The 19,589-nt window shown below is 41.1% G+C and overlaps 1 protein-coding gene across 1 annotated transcript in view; it reads left to right on the top strand.

Annotated features, from left to right (window-relative positions):
- The window catches only part of TGFBI (transforming growth factor beta induced), a 120,705-nt gene that overhangs the window by 88,920 nt on the left and 12,196 nt on the right, over positions 1-19,589 (top strand). The window contains exons 14-16 of the mRNA XM_073651222.1: positions 2,276-2,375; positions 15,631-15,707; positions 17,420-17,444. Coding sequence (XP_073507323.1) covers positions 2,276-2,375; positions 15,631-15,707; positions 17,420-17,444 — 202 coding nt within the window. The remainder of the gene's footprint in view (positions 1-2,275; positions 2,376-15,630; positions 15,708-17,419; positions 17,445-19,589) is intronic.

Genomic DNA, 19,589 nt, shown 5'->3' with positions numbered 1-19,589 from the left:
ATGATTTATCATTTCACTTACAGCACAAAATGGATTATTACAAAGCATTCTTCAAATCTGACATTACCACGTGGGCAATGATATGAAGAGGTCTTTACAATTATATACTAATAGTTTGACTTTACATTGATTTGGTCATAGAAAGAGGGGAATGGCTCTTTTTTCAAAGTGTTCCAGCAGCCATTTTTCAACACAAGATCACCAGGCTGCATGTTGCTTGTGGTACTATAAACAGCCTGCATGCTTGCTACCTTGCCTACAGCTCCTCCAGACTTGTCCCCATTACACACATTTGAGAAGTTATTGGTTGGTATTAAATATATATTTTCGTGTATATTTATTTATTCAGGACTTCTTACCAGATGCGATACTCCAAAGAAAATGTCACGATAAATTTTTTTTTTAATTTTGTGGTTTATTGGATTGTCCAACAAAAAGAATCATTGCAGCAAAATATAAAATATGTGAATTAGTCCCATAATTAGTTCATTAAATTGGTTGCAATTCATTAATCTATCTTTCTTTGGATCCTGTGTAGAAGTTTTATCAGCTGCTTGTCTATGAGTGTCAATCCAAGTTACAGTAAGTCGTATGAGCATGTGTCAGCTACTTATACATGAGTGTCAAAGTCCAGGACAAAGTAGGCTCAAGTTTTGTCTCATCTGACCACAGCACCTTCTCCCAATAACTCACAGAATCATCCAGGTGTTCACTGGCAAACTTTAGACGGGCCTGCACATGTGCCTTCTTGAGCAGGGGGACCGTGCGGATACTGCATGATTTTAAACCTTTAAGGCGTAATGTGTTACCAATAGTTTTCTCGGTGACTGTAGTCCCAGCTGCCTTGAGATCATTAACAAGTTCCCCCCATGTAGTTTTAGGCTGATCTCTCACCTTCCTCATAATTGATGATACCCCACGAGGTGAGATTTTGCATGGTGCCCCAGATCGGTGTCAATTGACAGTCATTTTGTATTTCTTCCATTTTTTTACTATTGCACCAACAGTTGTCTCCTTCTCACCCAGCATCTTACTTATGGTTCTGTAGCCCATTCCAGCTTTGTGCAGGTCTATGATCTTGTCCCTGACATCCTTAGAAAGCTCTTTGGTCTTGCCCATGTTGTAGGGGTTAGTCTAACTGATTAATTGAGTCTGTGGACAGGAGTCTTTTATACAGGTGGCTATGTAGGATAGCTGTCTTTAATGCAGGTAATGAGTTGATTAAGAGCGTCTAACTGGTCTGTAGGAGCCAGAACTCATAATGGTTTGTAGGGGATCAAATACTTATTTCTTACTGAAAAATGCAAAGAAATTTATCTAAGTTATACAATTTGATTTTCTTGATTTTTTTTGGATATTCTATCTGTCAATGTTAAAATTACCCTACCCTTAAAATTATAGACTGTTCATGTCTTTGTCAGTGGGTAAACTTACAAAAACAGCAAGGGATCAAATACTTATTTCCCTCACTGTATATGTCTCAAATAACGCCTGTTGTGTCCATTCATGGAAGTCCACATCTACCCATGCTAAGTGCACAAGAATAGCCTAAATGTCAAGTGAGCAGTTATACCCATTACAAAGTTGAGAGTAAAAATGAATAACCATAATTAATATTTAAAAGTTGGAAATGATTAAAGATGCTGCCAGCAGCGGATTGTGTGATGATTTGCATGCCCAAGTGCATTTAGTGTGGCAGAACATTCTTCAGGCAACCATTAATAACCTTAGTGATAGTATGTGAAGGCGTGTAAGTGTGTTTATTTACACATGCAGCACTCATACTCGATACTGAATAAATCAAGATGTTTTGAAAGTTTTGTTTCAATTTGTTCATCTTTTACATATCATTAAAATGTCTATCAATTCTGTGATTTTCATAATTCCATGATTTTTCCTACTTGGGGTTGCAATTTCAATGTTGAGTGTACATTCAGCAACTTTTCTTTGCACTTTTTGGAAATCCTCCATAGCCAACTAACTAACAATCTTCCTGTTAATTGTAGAGAGAATAACATTGCAGAATACACCATCAATCATCTGATAGAACGATTTCACTAGAATTGCCACCTATACATGTATAGAATATCGGGGTAATAATTCTAAAATTTGTCTCTGACCATTGCTGCAATTTTGAACTGGCATATGGGCAGCGATTTTACCCCATTTCAATGACATGTTTTTTTTGTTTTTTTTAAAAAAGATAAAATATGATTAGTTTTCAGAATGTAATTCTATGTAACTGAGTGACGTATGATTATATGTTTTATTGCAGAGAAATTCCACGTTATTAGTTAATAAGGCACCTGTTTCTGAAGCAGACATGATGGCCACAAATGGTGTGGTCCACGCTATCAACACTATATTACAGCCTGGTAAGATGTAGTTGTGGTCCTGGTTATGTTTGCAATGACATGATAAACTTTTAAAGGGTTTGGTGTGTATTCCTATACAATCTCTGATACAGTAAAAAAAAAGCCAGATGACAAATGATGCCATTTTGACATCAGTTGTATTCACTCATTGCACAAGAAAATGGATCCTGATGCCACAGACACAATAAAAACTAAACTCCAATGATTTCTAGCCGATTCTACATGGCAAGGCCTACAGAGTGGGAGAGAATATCCTATAACAAAGCCCAATTGTATACTGGCCTGTATTCAGCCTTTTTTAGAAGTTTTTTTATGGGGTATTGGAGCACATATAGCAGTTTTGTAGCTATATTTGTTGAGCTTTTTTTTGTTGCAGATTTTTCACAGCATTTCTGAATGTAGTAGCTAAATTAGGTTAGTTGTGTTTTTTTTCATTGCGTTTTTTAGTTTATTTTTTCAGAATTGCGTGTTTATCACATTTCAGGTTTTCGTCTCATTTTGGAGTATAAAGTTTTGAATAAAATTGCTTTGTTTTTCATACTTTCTGGTATCTGGCTTTGCCAAACATTATTGATACAGTAGATTTAATGTAGTGTTTCTACTGGGTTCCCACAGGGAAAACGCACTAAAAATGCATATGCAGTTTTTACTTGTGGATTTTCTGCATGTAACACAATTCTATGGGAAAAATCTTTGTATAAAACTCAGTGTACCTGCAAGATAAATTAATGTTGTGGCTTTGCAAAACACACCGCAGGTCAGTTTACACTGCATTAAAAAAGTTCACTAGTAGTGTTGAGCGAGTATGTTCTGTCCGAGTATGCTCGGGCCGAGCTCCGAGTATTTACAGCTGCTCGGTGATATGGTTGAATCTCTCCTGTGTGCATGATTTGCGACTGTTTGACAGTTTAATTACATGTGAGAAATGTGTAAGAAATAGACATTCCTCACATGTAATAAAACTGTCAAACAGTCGCAAATCCTGCACACGGGAGCGATTCAACCATATCACCGAGCAGCTATAAATATTCGGTGCTCGGCCGAGCATACTCGGCGAAAGGGTTAACAGAACATACTCGCTCAACACTAGTCACTAGGCATGAGATTTCTAAAAATCCCACCCACTTTGATGCATTTTTGAGCAGTGAAAAAAAAAAAGTTGCCAAAAACTCATTGTGGGAACTTAACCTTATTGGATGGAATCCCTCTGGCGGAAAAAGTATAGTACGTTTCATCATTTTCTGCAGCGTATGTTTTGTCTAAGAACAGAGAGACACACACATGGGGAATTTCTCTGCTATGTTTTACTATGTATAAGTTCTTACTCCTAAAGTGCCGTAAATGTGAGATATACTTTATATATAGCACTTTCCTTTTCATGTGAATCTAAGCTATAAAACCTATGTGCAGTAAATGCAATGTATCAGCTCAAAGAGAACAAACTTTCCCTAAAAATCTTTCCATGCAGACTAAACTTTCCATATACTTTCTGTACCATAGGTGTCTAACAGAGTGTTAAAGCTAACATCATTGGAAATTGGCTTGGGTGACAGTTTTGCAGAATATGCTAAACTCATTTGGTTCAATAACTGTCAGAACTTGGCATTTTCCTGATAAAGACTGGGAATGAATGAAATCGAAATCTAGTTCAGTCATAATCATAACACATGCAGATGTACTTGGTAGATAATGCAGGATCATTATGAAACAATATATTCTCCTAATTAAATAACCGTGAGTCATCTGCACAACTGTTAGATTTTGTTCCAGCTCTCAAATATTTTTTTCAGTTGTTTAGCTTTAAAAATCATTGGGAGGGCAGAGATTATAGGTTAGGTAAGGCTATGGCTTTGGTATTGTAGAGTTTGGTATGGTAAATATACATACAGTATATCACAAAAGTGAGTACACTGGGGATGAAAAATGGGTAATTGAGCACAATTTGGCCATTTTCTCCTAGGGGTGTGTGGCACCCCAGGGGTCTGGTTTCCACAGTAACGGCAATGTTATGTCTGAGAGCAGGTGGGAGGTCTCTTGGTCAGGAATCCTATGCATGCCACACCTCCTGCCCAGTCCTGGGAGGGGAAGAACTTCCCCTGTATAAACCTGGGGCTGAGGCAGGGTTAGAGTGTTGAGAGGGAGAGTTCAGCCAGGAGGGCTGACAGGGAGCTGTGGCTCCGGCTGGGCCCAGCTCCCGGGCCATGCCAGAAGTAGAGACAGAGAAGAGAAGCAGCATAGGAAGAAACAACAGGAGCTCTGTGGGAGCAGTGTTACAAGGAGTCAGGGGCTGGCAGCTGCAGAGCTCGCCCTGACTGAGAAGATTTCTTACCGGACCCGGAGTCCGAGGCTGTGGGGACTAACTCCTACCCAGCAGCAGAATCCGTCAGGCAGGGGATTTCAGGTCCTCTGGCCAAGAAACCCGAAGGCATGGTCACACGCATGGGACCAGCACCGCCGTCGTGGAGCGGAAGCTACTAGAAGGCCCCGAGTCACCGGCCATACGGGTGAGCACCACACGGTACACTCAGGGACGTGGGCTACTTATACCGCCTCTAGCAAGGTAGCCAGAAGAGTACAGTTAGTTTGGGAGGCCTACAACTCCGCCTGGCCAGGGGAGATCCCATCTGCTCAAGGACTGACCAGGCCCCAATCGCTAGCCAGTACTCCGGGAGGGTCTATCTTTGTCACCAGTAAAGACCCTGAACTACACCGTACCGTCTCCGAGTGGTTCCTGCTACCCCCATCATCCACATCTGCTGCCCTGAGGCCATACCCCTCCCGTTGGGGGTTATACCATCTACGCTGCACCATCCATCCACCGGCCTCAGAGGACTGTCCTGCAGCGGCAGCTCCATAGCTGCATTCAACGAGTGGCGTAGTCGTACAACATCTACTATTAAGAACACTGCCGTCCAGTTTGACTCCTTGGGCACGGACCGGGTCACCGCCACGAGACTACAACCCTCAACAGATCCGGCTCCGGGTAAGCTCCCGCGTGCGCAACGCTGCGCGACACAGGCCCAGGGGTGCGTCAACTTTACTCACTTTTATTGCCAGCGGTTTAGAAATTAATGGCTGTGTGTTGAGTTATTTAGAGGGCACACCAAATGTACACTGTTATACAAGCTGTACGCTGACTACTTTACATTGTATCAAAGTGTCATATCTTCAGCGTTGCCCCATGAAAAGATATAATAAAATATTTACAAAAATGTGAGGGGTGTACTCACGTTTGTGATATACTGTATTTATTTATGACATATCCACAGAATAAGCCATACATATCTGAACAATGTTTGTCCTACTTCTAGGACCCATTAACTTTCTTAATTTACCTGACAAATAATAAAATGAATAAATGAAGATGTGAGTGTGGGTATGGATGTTCTCTCCTCTCTCCATTAATGTCTGTGGAACTGCAAGCAATTACTGATATAAAAAGGGGAACGAGTTAAAACCATAAGCAGGAAAAATAAAACGCAAAAATAACAAGTTCAACGCCAGACTCTTTTTTAACCAATTGTGGACAAGCATTGGATGTAAAATGATGGAATTCCCAAATATCAATACACTTTACTACTGTCTCCACTGGATCTTCAATGAAGAATGAGTGTTGGGTGAATCAAGAACAAACAGTGGTGTACAATGTTTGTACAGTGCACTAAAGATGGATCGAAGGAACCTTCAGCATGAGAAAGCATCAGACAATCCACTGCAGAAATCGTAGCAGGCAAATCTAATTGCACATTACATTCTTGTTCTTCATTTTCAAGTAATTAATCCAAAACTGTATTCTGTTCCCTAGAGCCAGGAGGGTAGAAATGATCTGCATTGTAACTATTAGTGATGAGCGAGTATGTTCTGTTAACCCTTTTGGCGAGCATGCTCGGGTGCTTGCTGAGTACCTTCAGCGTGCTCGGGTGTTATGTCTTAGTCACGCCGTGCGCATGATTGGCGACTGCTTGACAGCTTTAATACATGTGAGGAAGAAACAGGCCTTCCTCACATGTATTAAAGCTGTCAAACAGTCGCAAATCATGCGCACGGAGTGACTCAAACATAACACCCGAGCATGCTGAAGATATTTGGAAAACACCCGAGCATGCTCGTAAATCTCGAGTAATGAGCATGCTCGCTCATCACTAGTTACTATACATGTATACATGTATGAAAACCGAAAAAAATATCAATAGATAATGTAATGAAAAAAGTCTAAACTTTATTAATCAGGCAGTTGGTGTTCAGTAATCATGCAACAAGATGGATGAATGTTTCAGCAAAACCTTTGTCAGTGGGTGTATACAAGCATGCAGCCAGCATATTTGCTGAAATGACATGGATGAATTGAACATGGCTTTGTGTACAGAATTTTGCAGTTTATCTAGCATTAGTGAGTGAGGTAGACCATGAAGAATAGACATTCACATGCTTTTTTCCTTCTTTGTGATGCTGAGCACCTTCAGAAGTAAATGCAGAATGCAAATGACGAGAAAAATAGGAGGCACCAGTGTATATAGAAATATTTATATGCAAAAGTGCACCAATCTCAAATCCCCCCAAAAAGCATAGATTCCAAAATATCACAAAAACAGAGGTATAACATGAAAGGAGGAAAGTCTTTTATATAAGTATATTCATACCTCATATAGTGCTATCGCTATAATATCATCCCAACAACCCATTACATCAGAGCCCATGTAATGAAGAATAGCAGAAGTATAGAAAAAAAACTTCCATCAATTAAATATAAAACACCAAAAATGCTCAGAAAATGCTTACTCCAATTTTACATGGCAACATTTGCTCCCCTCTCCCTGTTGGCAACTTTCCTTTGTATCCAGGGCAATGGTATAAGATTTTCTATAGTTACATGTACCTGTCCCTTTTGCATGGCCACTTAGGCTTTCTGATAGACTGACTAGTAGTGTTGAGCGATACCTTCCGATATCAGGAAATATCGTATCGGATTGGATCGGACCGATACTCAAAAAGTATCGGATATCGCCGATTCCGATACCGGAAACCAATGCAAGTCAATGGGACAGAAATATCGGAATGAAAATAAACCCTTTCTTTCCTTGTAGGTTAATTCTACATGAAGTAAAACAACTAAGAATAATGTAGAATGTATTATGCGAAAAGCCGGCAATTCATCAGCGCATACACCGGTCCCCGACAATTTACAACAGAAAGAATAGAGCATCACACATAGATTAGATAGATAGAAACATGTCAGTCACATATATATGAAGTACAGTGACATTGTTGCTTACTGTACTTGTCATTTAGTGTAAAGGATTTATTTAAAAAAATAGTAGTGTTTTCATGCACCGTCTCTTTAAAAAAGCCGGCCAGCAATTCAGCAGCGGTACCCGACAATTTATAACAGACAGAATAGAGCTTCACACATAGATTAGATAGATAGAAACATGTCAGTCACATATATATGAAGTACAGTGACAGTGTTGCTTACTGTACTTGTCATTTAGTGTAAAGGATTTATTTTAAAAAATAATAGTGTTTTAATGCACCGTCTCTTTAAGAAAGCCGGCCGGCAATTCAGCATCGGTACCCGACAATTTAGAATAGAAGGAATAGAGAATCATACATAGATTAGATAGATAGAAACATGTCAGTCACATATATATGAAGTACAGTGACAGTGTTGCTTACTGTACTTGTCATTTAGTGTTAAAATAAAGGATTTATTAAAAAAAAAATTGGCGTGGGGTTCCCCTTAATTTTAGTCTCTAGCGGAGGTTAAGCAGACAGCTGGGACAGATGTTTGAAGCCTGGGAAGGGGGTAATACCCACGGAGCTTCCCAGGCTACTAATATCAGCCCCCAGCTGAATACATAGCCTTTACTAGCTATTAAAATGGGGGACCCCCTAAAAAATGACGTGGGGTCCCCCCTAATTTAATAGCTAGCAAAGGCTAGGCAGACAGCTGGGGGCTGATATTAATAGCCCAGGAAGGGAGCCATGAATATTGGCCCCCTCCCAGGCTAGAAACACCAGCCGTCAGCCGCCCCAGAAATGGCACATCCATAGGATGTGCCAATTCTGGCACTTAGCCTCGCTCTTCCCACTGCCCTGTAGCGGTGGCAGTGGGGTAATAGGGTTGGGGTTGATGTCAGCTTATAATGCCAGCTGACATCAAGCCCAGGTTAGTAATGGAGAGGCGTCTATAAGACACCCCCATTACTAACCCCATAGTCAAAGTTAAAAAAAAAAAACACAAACACCCAGAATAAAGTCCTTTACTTGAAATAAACACACAATTCTTTATTGTTCTAAATTAAACCATACTTACCGTCACGCCCATTCCAGCTGAAGCCAACGATCTCCTGCAATAAAAGAAAAATAATAAAGCAACCTCATCCTTACCTTTCCATGGTTCCCAGGACAGCTTCAGCTCTGCTACATCGAGATGACAGGCTGGACCGCAGCAGAACGCTGCCATCCAGCCTGTCATCCCGTGGACACTGAGAAGAGCAGGCATGCTTGCGCTCCTCAGTGTCTCTCTGTGACGGCATCCAGATGAGCCGACAATGAACTCAGCTCACCTCATGCACGTCACTGACAGCGTGGGAGAATTCTCCTGCACTCAGCGCTTCAGCGTGAGAATTTTCCCACGCTGTCAGTGACGTGCATGAGGTGAGGTCATGTCCAATGAACTCAGCTCACCTCATGCACGTCACTGACAGCGTGGGAGAATTCTCACGCTGAAGCGCTGAGTGCAGGAGAATTTTCCCACGCTGTCAGTGACGTGCATGAGGTGAGCTGAGTTCATTGAACATGAACTCGGCTCATTTGGATGACGTCACAGAGAGACACTGAGGAGCACAAGCATGCCTGCGCTTCTCAGTGTCTGCGGGATGACAGGCTGGATGGCAGTGTTCTGCTGCGGTCCAGCCTGTCATCTCGATGTAGCAGAGCTGAAGCTGTCCTGGGATCCATGGGAAGGTAAGGATGAGGTTGCTTTATTATTTTTCTTTTATTGCAGGAGATCGTTGGCTTCAGCTGGAATGGGCGTGATGGTAAGTATAGTTTAATTTAGAACAATAAAGAATTGTGTCTTTATTTCAATTAAAGGACTTTATTCTGGGTGTTGTGTTTTTTTTACATACTTTACTAGAAATTCATGGTGGTCATGTCTAATATTGGCGTGACCCCATGAATTTCGGGCTTAGGGCCAGCTGATAATGCCAAGCTGGCCTTAACCCCTTTATTACCCAGTGAGCCACCGCACCAGGGCCCTGGATGAGTTGGGTACAGCGCCAGAAGATGGCGCTTCTATGAACGCGCCATTTTCCGGGGCGGCTGCGGACTGCAATTTGCAGCGGGTGGGGCCCAGAAAGCTTGGGCCTCCCTGCGCTGCAGATTCCAGCCCCCAGCTGCCTAGTTGTACCTGGCTGGACGCAAAAATAGGGCGAAGCTCCACGTATTTTTTTTTTAAATTATTTCATGAAATTCATGAAATAATTAAGAAAAAAAGGGCTTCTCTATATTGTTGTGTCCGGCCAGGTACAAATAGGCAGCTGGTGGTTGGGGGCAGTCCGTTCCTGCCTGCTGTACCTGGCTGGACACAAATGTAGTGCGAAGCCCCACGTCAATTTGTTTTTAATTATTTCATGAATTTCCTGAAATAATTCAAAAAAAATTGACGTGGGGCTTCGCACTATATTTGTGTCCAGCCAGGTAAAGCAGGCAGGAACGGGCTGCCCCCAACCACCAGCTGCCTATTTGTACCTGGCCGGACACAACAATATCGGGAAGCCCTTTTTTAAAAAAAATATTTCATGAAATAATTTAAAAAAAAAATACGTGGGGCTTCTCCCTATTTTTGTGTCCAGCCAGGTACAACTAGGCAGCTGGGGGATGGAATCTGCAGCGCAGGGAGACCCAAGCTTTCTGGGCCACCCCCCCCCACTGCAAATTGCAGTCCGCAGCCACCCCGGAAAATGGCGCGTTCATAGAAGCTGGATGCTGTACCTGGCTGGCATACAAAAATATGGCAAAGCCCACGTCAAAATTTTTGGGAAAAATTAATTAAAAAATAAATAATAATTTAGGGACTGTATCTTTATTAACTCCTCAAATGTCATTTAGTGTTAAAATAAAGGATTTATTTAAAAAAAAAATTGGCGTGGGATGCCCCATAATTTTAGTCTCTAGCGGAGGTTAAGCAGACGGCTGGGGCAGATGTTTGAAGCCTGGGAAGGGGGTAATACCCATGGAGCTTCCCAGACTACTAATATCAGCCCCCAGCTGAATACCTAGCCTTTACTAGCTATTAAAATGGGGGACCCCCCCAAAAAAATGACGTGGGGTCCCCCCTATTTTAATAGCTAGCAAAGGCTAGGCAGACAGCTGGGGGCTGATATTAATAGCCCAGGAAGGGTGCCATGAATATTGGCCCCCTCCCAGGCTAGAAACACCAGCCGTCAGCCGCCCCAGAAATGGCACATCCATAGGATGGCCCAACTCTGGCACTTAGCCTCGCTCTTCCACGCTGCACTAGTGCGGTGGCAGGGGGTAATGGGGCTGGGGTTCATGTCAGCGCCAGCTGCCATGAAGCCCAGGTTAGTAATGATGGGCGTCTATAAGACACCCCCATTACTAACCTACAAAGTGTTAAAAATAAAAAACACACTACACCCAGAAAAAAATAATTTATTTGAAATAAAACACACCATTTTATTTAATTCTTAGTTTACTAAAAAAAAATAGTTACCTGTCCACGTTCCTGCGCTGATCTCCCATGCACAGCTGTCACATCTGGAGATGGTGACAGCTGTGCATGGCTGCTGTAAGCTCACACTGCCGGGAGCCACTGACTGAGGTCACCGGAGTGCACTCAGGCAGCGCAGCTCCGGAGACCTCCTTTACGGCACTGCTGTACTGTGGGAATTTCTCACAATACAGCAGGGCCGTAAAGGAGCTAACCGGAGCAGCGCTGCCTGAACTCCGGCGAACCCGCTTATGCAATGACGGGGCTGCTTTACGGACCCGTCATTCTAGCGGCGGCAGCGGTTCAGAGCGGTCACATTCTATGTGGCTGCTCTAAACTGGAGATCATCGTGGGACACTCGTGGACTACTACGGAGGGGTAAGGATAAGGTTGTGGTTTATTATTTTATATTTTATTACAGGAGATCGATGGCTTCGGGGAATTAGGTGTCTAGGTGAGTATAGGTGTAGTTTTTTATTTTTTACTTTATTTTAGGTGGCGATTGGCGGGGACAGGTAATGTATGAACTAATTTATTGTAGGTAACCACTGGCCACCAATGACATGTATTTAAAATTTATTGGGGACACAGTAGGGCAATTTAAATAACAGAATCAGGCTGATGGGAACTACTGCTCCCATCGAGCTGATCCTGCTGGCACGAGTGGACGGGGGACAGACATAGGCCGATGGGAGTAGTAGTGTCACATCGGCCTATGTCTGCCTGCACGCACACACCCGCAGACATCGCACAGACACCGCACACACTCGCAGACATCGCACAGACACCGCAGAGACACCGCACAGACACCCCACACACCGCGCACACCCGCACAGACACCCACACACACCAATCATGACCGGTCTGGGAGGTGAGGCTGACCTGTGCGACCGTGGGAAAGTTCATGTGAGTTCATGCAATGCAGTGAAGCATGAACTCACATGAACCCTCCGAGGGCACCGCGGCGACTTCAAATGAACAGCTGATCGGCATCACCTGATACCTCAGCTGTTCATTTGAAATAACCGGCGGGAAAGCGCAGCACAGAACGGGAAAGCCGGCGGTGAAGTCTTTTCACTGCCGGCTTCCCCGCCCGGGTCCTTCGCTCCCCGCTCCTTGGTGCTGCGCTCCCCGCCCGGTCCTAACTTACGATCGGGATGGGAGGTGGCGAGGGAAGCGGAGGATCGGGGTGGGAGGCTGCGGGGAAGCAGTATGGGGCTGTGTGATTGTTTAAAAGCCGGCGGCTTTTTACCGCCCGCCGACTTTTAAACAATCAGGAGAATTCTCCCACGCTGGGATGGCATTCTCATGACAGGCTGGATCGCAGCTGAGCGCTGCCATCCAGCTTGTCATCCTTAAGAGACACTGCAGAGCGCAGGCATTATGGGAACTTCCGATTCCGGTATTCGATATTGTAAAAGTATCGGAATTAAGTATCGGAATTCCGATACCGCGAATATCGGCCGATATCCGATATTACAGTATCGGAATGCTCAACACTACTGACTAGTAAAGGTGTATGTTTTTTTTTTTAGATGTTTTAGCTTTTTATGTTTTGTGAGATGTATGGTATTAATAAACTTTGATAATGCATTTCCCCATACATTCATACATTCCCCATACATCTTCTTTTTTGATAGATTGGGAAAAATATGTGGAATGTGAGCGGTTCACAGAAGAAAATGTTTACAGAAATAAAAACCAAACATTAAAAAAATATATAAAATAGGTAGAAAAGGAGAAGACATATGCTGAATGATTGGAATTGCTGGCCTCTCAAAACGAATGGGCACATAGAGATAAAATGAAAGGCATCCTTGACATCAATAAATCTTTTGCCATGGGGTGAGCAATCTTATCAATTAGTCATTTGATAGGAGCTGCTCACTTTGTTAAGTTGAATCTATATTTTGTCAGTTAAAGATAGATTTGATAGAAAGAAGGACAATTTCACTTCTAAAGGTTAGAAATGACTGACTGAATTGTATATAATTCATCATATGCTCTGCTATGCTTTGCAATATTGCGGTATTTGTTTTACATTCATCTAATGACTTGAAGATAAAGCAGTTTATGGACTAGTATTTATCAATCGTTATGCGCATACTGGTCTAGATGCCTTAGACCTAATTAAATAATAATAAAAAAATAAGGATTCAATTACCTTGTACTTAACTAGCTATGTCTGCCAATCTCATAGACTTTTAATAGAGCAGTAGGGCACATACCATGAAAAAAACTCCATTCACACCCCCAGGTGTGAATTATAGTGTTCCATGGGGAAAATTACTGAGACCCCTATTCTAGTGATCAGTGGGGGGTCAAAGGACAAGCCTTTAGGATGTCAGTGGTAAGCACTGGGCTATAATGCTGCTTATGGTACTGTTATTTGTTATTTCACCAAATTTCCCCCAAAATTGTATTATTCACAAATGAATTGTACTTCTGCAAAGCCTCTGCATGGCCAGAAAATATGTCTATAAGGCTTCCTTCACTCGTCCTGATATTTCCGGTAGTGGAAAAAAACAGTATCGGTGTTATCCATGTACATGTGTGGCATTCGTGTGGCATCCATGTGCACCATCCATGTGACATGTACTGGAATAGAATGCAGAAGACAAATGACAGATGTTTAAGTGTTAGATGTGGAAAAATAGAGTTAGATAGATAGATAGATAGATGTCCGTGAGATATATAATCAGTGCTTTGCATGTGTAGCTTACTGTACATGTATTTAATTAGCAAATAAATAAATGAAAACAATGAAAACATTTTTTGATAAGCAGCTAAGGTAAAACAGACAGCTGCAGGCTGATATTATCAGACTGGGAAGGTCCATGAATATTGGGCCCTTCCCAGCCTAAAAATACCAGTCCCCAGCTGCCCCAGAATTGGGACATCACATTAGATGCACCAATTATGGCGCTTTGCCTGGCACTTCCCGATTGCCCTAGTGCGGTGGCAATCGAAGTAATGGTAGTTGGGGTTGATATCAGCTGTGATTTGTCAAAAATCACAGCTGCCACCAAACCCTGGGGTTAGTAATGGAGAGGTGTCTATCAGACAACCCCTGTCCTAACCCACTAATCCAAAAATAAAAACACACACACACAAAAAATACTTTATTTGAATAAAGACTCCTCCACACTATCCTTGGTTCACCACTTTATTGAGGGGAAAAAAATCCCACCCACGTCTGTGTAATCCTGGGGATCCAATGTAGTTCAGAATTGGATACCTGAAAAACATAAAACAAGAGAAATAAACACAAGAAACAGTCCCTTGTTCACCAATGTATTAGCAGAAATGTTCCGATGTAGTTCCCCGAATCTTGCTCCAGCGTCTGTGAATTGAAGTAAAGTTGCAGCTATTCACAGGCCCCGGATAATAACAACAACGCTCATTAAAGCCACCAGGTCTCTCTGAGCGCAGCTTGAGCCAACAACGCTGATGAGAGTTGTCATCAGTACCCGGCGCCTGTGAATAGCAGGAACTTTACTGCTATTCAAAGATGCCGGAGCAGGATTCAGGGAATGTGGACTAAATCGGAGCTTGTGAAAAAAACGGACGTGTGAAGGGGATCTTAGGACTGTGAGGTTTCCTAGAACTGTACTGAACCCCTTTTGGGTCTTTAGCGCAAACACAGATTTAATACTGGATTATTACAACAAGGAACTGTGCAAAAAAATAAACAGTTACGGTATGTTTAAATTTCTGGATTATGGAGTTTTTTCCTTTGTCTTTAAAAAAAAATTTGGCTTTTCTGTTTCACAATGAAGGAAGCACATGTTCTGTGACACAGAAGCCTTGTATTCACGATTTTTCTTTAATAGCAAAATTAGGACAAATGAGCATTAATACGGCCCTTGTTTGAAGTGTGTGAAAAATAAAAGAAAGGTTGTTATTAAAGGTGCTGTTACTTCAGTATATTACATATCAATCAATTCATGGTCATACTGAGTGACAATACAGGTACAGCACCTACATTTAAATCTTTTATTATTCATAGACTACCACTCCCATTTTCAATGTGTTTCAGTACTGGTGTAGTACACCACAATCAGATGAAGCTTTTTTCTATCCCTATGTGGAAATAGCTGTGCAATTTCCTATCCCTACACTGTAAAATCCTAAAATGGCTGCTCCTTGGCTAGCCTTAATTTTTTATAGTCCCTGCGATGGTCTCCCTGATTGGCTGCACTAGACCATGTAATGTAATAGCTGGAAGGCATTATGGGGAGGACAAAGCTGACACGCCTGATGTTTTAGCTCACACTCTGAGTCTTCAGCGGTCTGTGAAATGACGCTAGGCATTTATCTATGGTTTTTTTTTGCGATTCTTGCGAATCGACTCGCAAACTGTTTGCATTCGTGGAGACCTTCAAATTTGAGGCAATTCAACTTTACATTCATTCTCCACATATCGATGCGCTTATCTCTGGTTGAGCACTGCTTGTGCATGTTTATGTATGGATGTATGCTGTATATTAATTTTCATTTTATTCATCTATTTTTTTACAGCAAAATCCCTAGAAAGAGGAGATGAACTTTCAGATTCTGGACTTGATATCCTGAGACAAGCTGCTGCTTATTCAAAGGTATATTTTAAAAAGTATAAAAATATACTATAGCATATACTGTACTATATACTAGCTGTATGTATGTATAATTATAGAAGCTGTTGGCAGTCCTATACTAGCCCTGTGTAGTGTCATTAAGTACTAGTAGCTTATATAAACATCACAATAAGTACTGCCACACTAAATATAGTAAGAGAGTATAGATAAGCAAGATGTACATCTTAGTGACTATCCTTACAAGATCACACTTACTGTTCCAGTGATTTCCCATCCTGTATAGTCAAGGGAATCAATCTAGTTTGGGTAAAGTGATACAATACTAATGAGCCAGGGTGTGTTAAGGTAGAATATAAAGTCCCATGTGTTGTGTTGAGGTCTCCTGGAATATCCTATGCGCAGCGGTAATGGTTACTGCCAAGGTGCTCCGGCCGATAGCGTTCTCCTTTGGCTGAAAACATGATGCATAGCCAGACACCGTTTTACTCATGGCAATGCATAATTGTACAGATAGAGTTGGAAGCATAGTGTGCAAATTTAAAGCTAAAGGAACACTGGCTATACCCCCCCCCCTATTTAGCAAAAAAGGAAGCCATCACCAGCTGCCACCAGATTCCTGAAGATTCAAGTGATCCAAAACCGTCAAATGACTTCAAAAGAATTGCAACAAAATTTGGTGGCAGCAGGCACTGAGGTTTCAGTTTACACAGTAAGGCACATATCAAATGCTGAAAGTCTCCATTCCTGAGCTGCAAAATGCAGTTCTCTACTGCCCTAAAAGTACAAGAAAAGTTCTCTCTTACTTATTTATATGGTTTTGAGTAAGTTTTGAGATACTTTTCTGTGGAGCGATGAAGCAAATCTGGAAATTTTTGAGCCTATGAATCGGTACTGAGTCTTTGGGAGGAAGGATCAAGCGTACGCTGAAATATTCTGCCTACAGTAAAGCATGGTGGTGGCTCAGTGATGCTTCTTTGCATCCTCTATTAGGAAGTTCTAGGAGAAAAGCATCATGCCTTCTGTGAGGAAGCTGAAGCTTGGGTGTCATTGGATCGTCCAAAAGGACAATGATCCCGATCAGACCTCAAAGTCCATCAAACTTTCTTTAGAAGTTCTAAAGTATTCTGGAGAGGCCATTAGTTGTGTTGAACTATTTTTAACTGATTGGTTTATTGTAAACAGCAGAAATTTTGTAAATTAAGCCATATGCAATAACTTTTTTTGTAACTGACATATGCAATAATACACAATGGCAGTTAAATAGTGATTACATTGTTAGTATCACTCAAGTTTTTCTTTAATTGCTCATGGCTCCTCTAGCCCCCAGATGCTCTATTTAGTTATTTAGACAAAATAGCAAGTGTATAGAAAAGGTTTGTTATGTTCCTTGAAAAAGATCAATCAAATCTGTCAATGTTTACTTAACAAACATTAGTCACAGTGTGGGGTTGGATACACACTGCTGTCTGGTGCATTATTATACTACAAATTCCAGCTGAAAATGTGTAAATAAGCTAGTGTTTCTAATCCTCAAGCATCATGGCAAACCACCCAGTGCATTATTTCGACATCAGCATCACAAAGGGTTGTACCATGAAACTAAGACATTATTGATCTTACACATTCTTTCCAAGACTAGAGCAAAAAACAATATGGAGTCATCAATCATGTGACAGAATACCGTTGTTTAGTGCAAATAATCCCAATCACAAATATATCTTTTTTCTTTCTAGGTGTCTCAAAGACATGCCCGGCTAGGTAAATATGTTGTTAAATTCTTCTAATATGAACAATATGTGATGATTTGAAATGTGACATATAGTGCTTGACAAAATACTCTCATGGATATGTACGTATTCTTGTGGGACTGCACATCAATCTGAGAACTTGCCAACCTGAAAAATAGAAACATGTAGAAAAGCCAAGATTAGGAGTCTTGCTTTCTGTGCATACTCTATCTGATCCTGATTCATCATTTGCATATTTTAAATTGACTATTTTTTGTATTTGTCGCTATTTTTTTGCCAAATTCTTCAAAAACGCACTTGCGAGTTGATGAAGTAAACAAATATGCTGTTTTTTTCTTTTATCTGTTTTGTGCCTTTTTATAGAGCAAAAAGTTGCATGATCCATTAACCCTCTTTTTCCCCAAGCCTGTTTTCACCTTCATGACCAGGCCATATTTTACAATTCTGACCGGTGTCACTTTATGTGGTAATAACTCTGGAACGCTTCAATGTATCCAAGTAATTCTGAGAATGTTTTTTTCGTGACACATTGTACTTCATGATAGTGGTAAATTTACGCTAATATTTTTTATGTTTATTTGTGAAAATATCAGAATTTTGGTGAAAATGTAGAAAATGTCGCAATTTTAAAACTTTAAATTTTTATGCCCTTAAACCAGATAGTTATATCACACAAAATAGTTAATAAATAACATTTACCACATAAGGAATTGATACTGTCGTGCTACATAGCTAATGAACAAAGGGAAAAAATGAAGGAAACAAAGAACATGCAATAATAAATGTTTCAATAGAAATAGCGTGTATTATAGTGAGTCTAGATAAAACTACAACAGCAGAGATCCTAATAATACAGAGGAAAAAACAGGTTATTGTTAGAAATATTCTATCTCCATTGGTAAAATAAAGATATCCGTTTGTGCTGCTTCAAGCAATTTACACAGCAGACCTGGCGTTCTAGCTCTAGATCTTGCATGTGTATAATAAGAAAAATGGTATAAAACAAACCTACAGTTTGCTGAAGTTGCTTTCTTGTTGTGTCTCCAAAAGATCACTGAAGCATCTTCAGGTAACATTTTGCACTAAAATGTTGCTTTGGCCCCAAGTTTTTAATTTTCAAAAGTGATAATAGGAGAAAATGATTGATATAGTTTATTATGCAATTTCTTCTGATTATTAGTGATGAGCGAGAACTAAAATGCTCGGGTACTTGTTGCTCGGGTCGAGCGAATTGGAATACTCGGGTGCTCGACGCGAGCAATGAGCCCAATGTACAACCCCTGGCAAAAATTATGGAATCCCCGGGCTCGGAGGATGTTCATTCAGTTGTTTAATGTTGTTGAAAAAAAGCAGATCACAGACATGGCACAAAACTAACGGCATTTCAAATGGCAACTTTAGAGCTTTAAGAAACACTAAAAGAAATCAAGATATTAAATGTGGTACTCAGTAAGGGTCATTTTTTTCAGACCAAGCAGAGAGAAAAAATTATGGAATCACTCAATTCTGAGGAAAAAATTATGGAATCACCCTGTAAATTTTCATTTCCAAAACTAACACATGCATCAAATTAGATCTGCTCGTTAGTCTGCATCTAAAAAGGAGTAATCACACCTTGGAGAGCTGTTGCACCAAGTGGACTGACATGAATCATGGCTCCAACACGAGAGATGTCAATTGAAACAAAGGAGAGGATTATCAAACTCTTAAAAGAAGGTAAATCATCACGCAATGTTGCAAAAGATATTGGTTGTTCACAGTCAGATGTCTAAAATCTGGGCCAAATACAAACAACATGGGAAGGTTGTTAAAGGCAAACATACTGGTAGACCAACGAAGACATCAAAGACTGGAAACTTAAAACAATATGTCTCCAAAACAGGAAATGCACAACAAAACAAATGAGGAACAAATGGGAGGAAACTGGAGTCAATGTCTGTGACCGAACTGTGAGAAGCCACCTAAAGCCATCATTAACACCTAAACAGAAAAAAACAAGGTTACAATGGGCTAAGGAAAAGCAATCGTGGACTGTGGATTAGAGATGAGCGGTGTTCGACTAGAACTGTTCGCCAATCTCAAATTCGAGCTGTTTTGGGCGGTGTTCGAGTTGTTCGACGAACCCGAACGATTTGCAAAAAATTCGGCTGTTCGA

Source organism: Phyllobates terribilis, unplaced genomic scaffold, assembly GCF_046119375.1.
Source record: "Phyllobates terribilis strain yellow unplaced genomic scaffold, ASM4611937v1 Scaffold_11__3_contigs__length_659146591, whole genome shotgun sequence".
In the NCBI taxonomy this organism is placed as follows: domain Eukaryota; kingdom Metazoa; phylum Chordata; class Amphibia; order Anura; family Dendrobatidae; genus Phyllobates; species Phyllobates terribilis.
The sequence above is the reverse complement of the archived record's forward strand: the minus strand, read 5'-3'. Positions and strand labels throughout refer to the sequence as shown.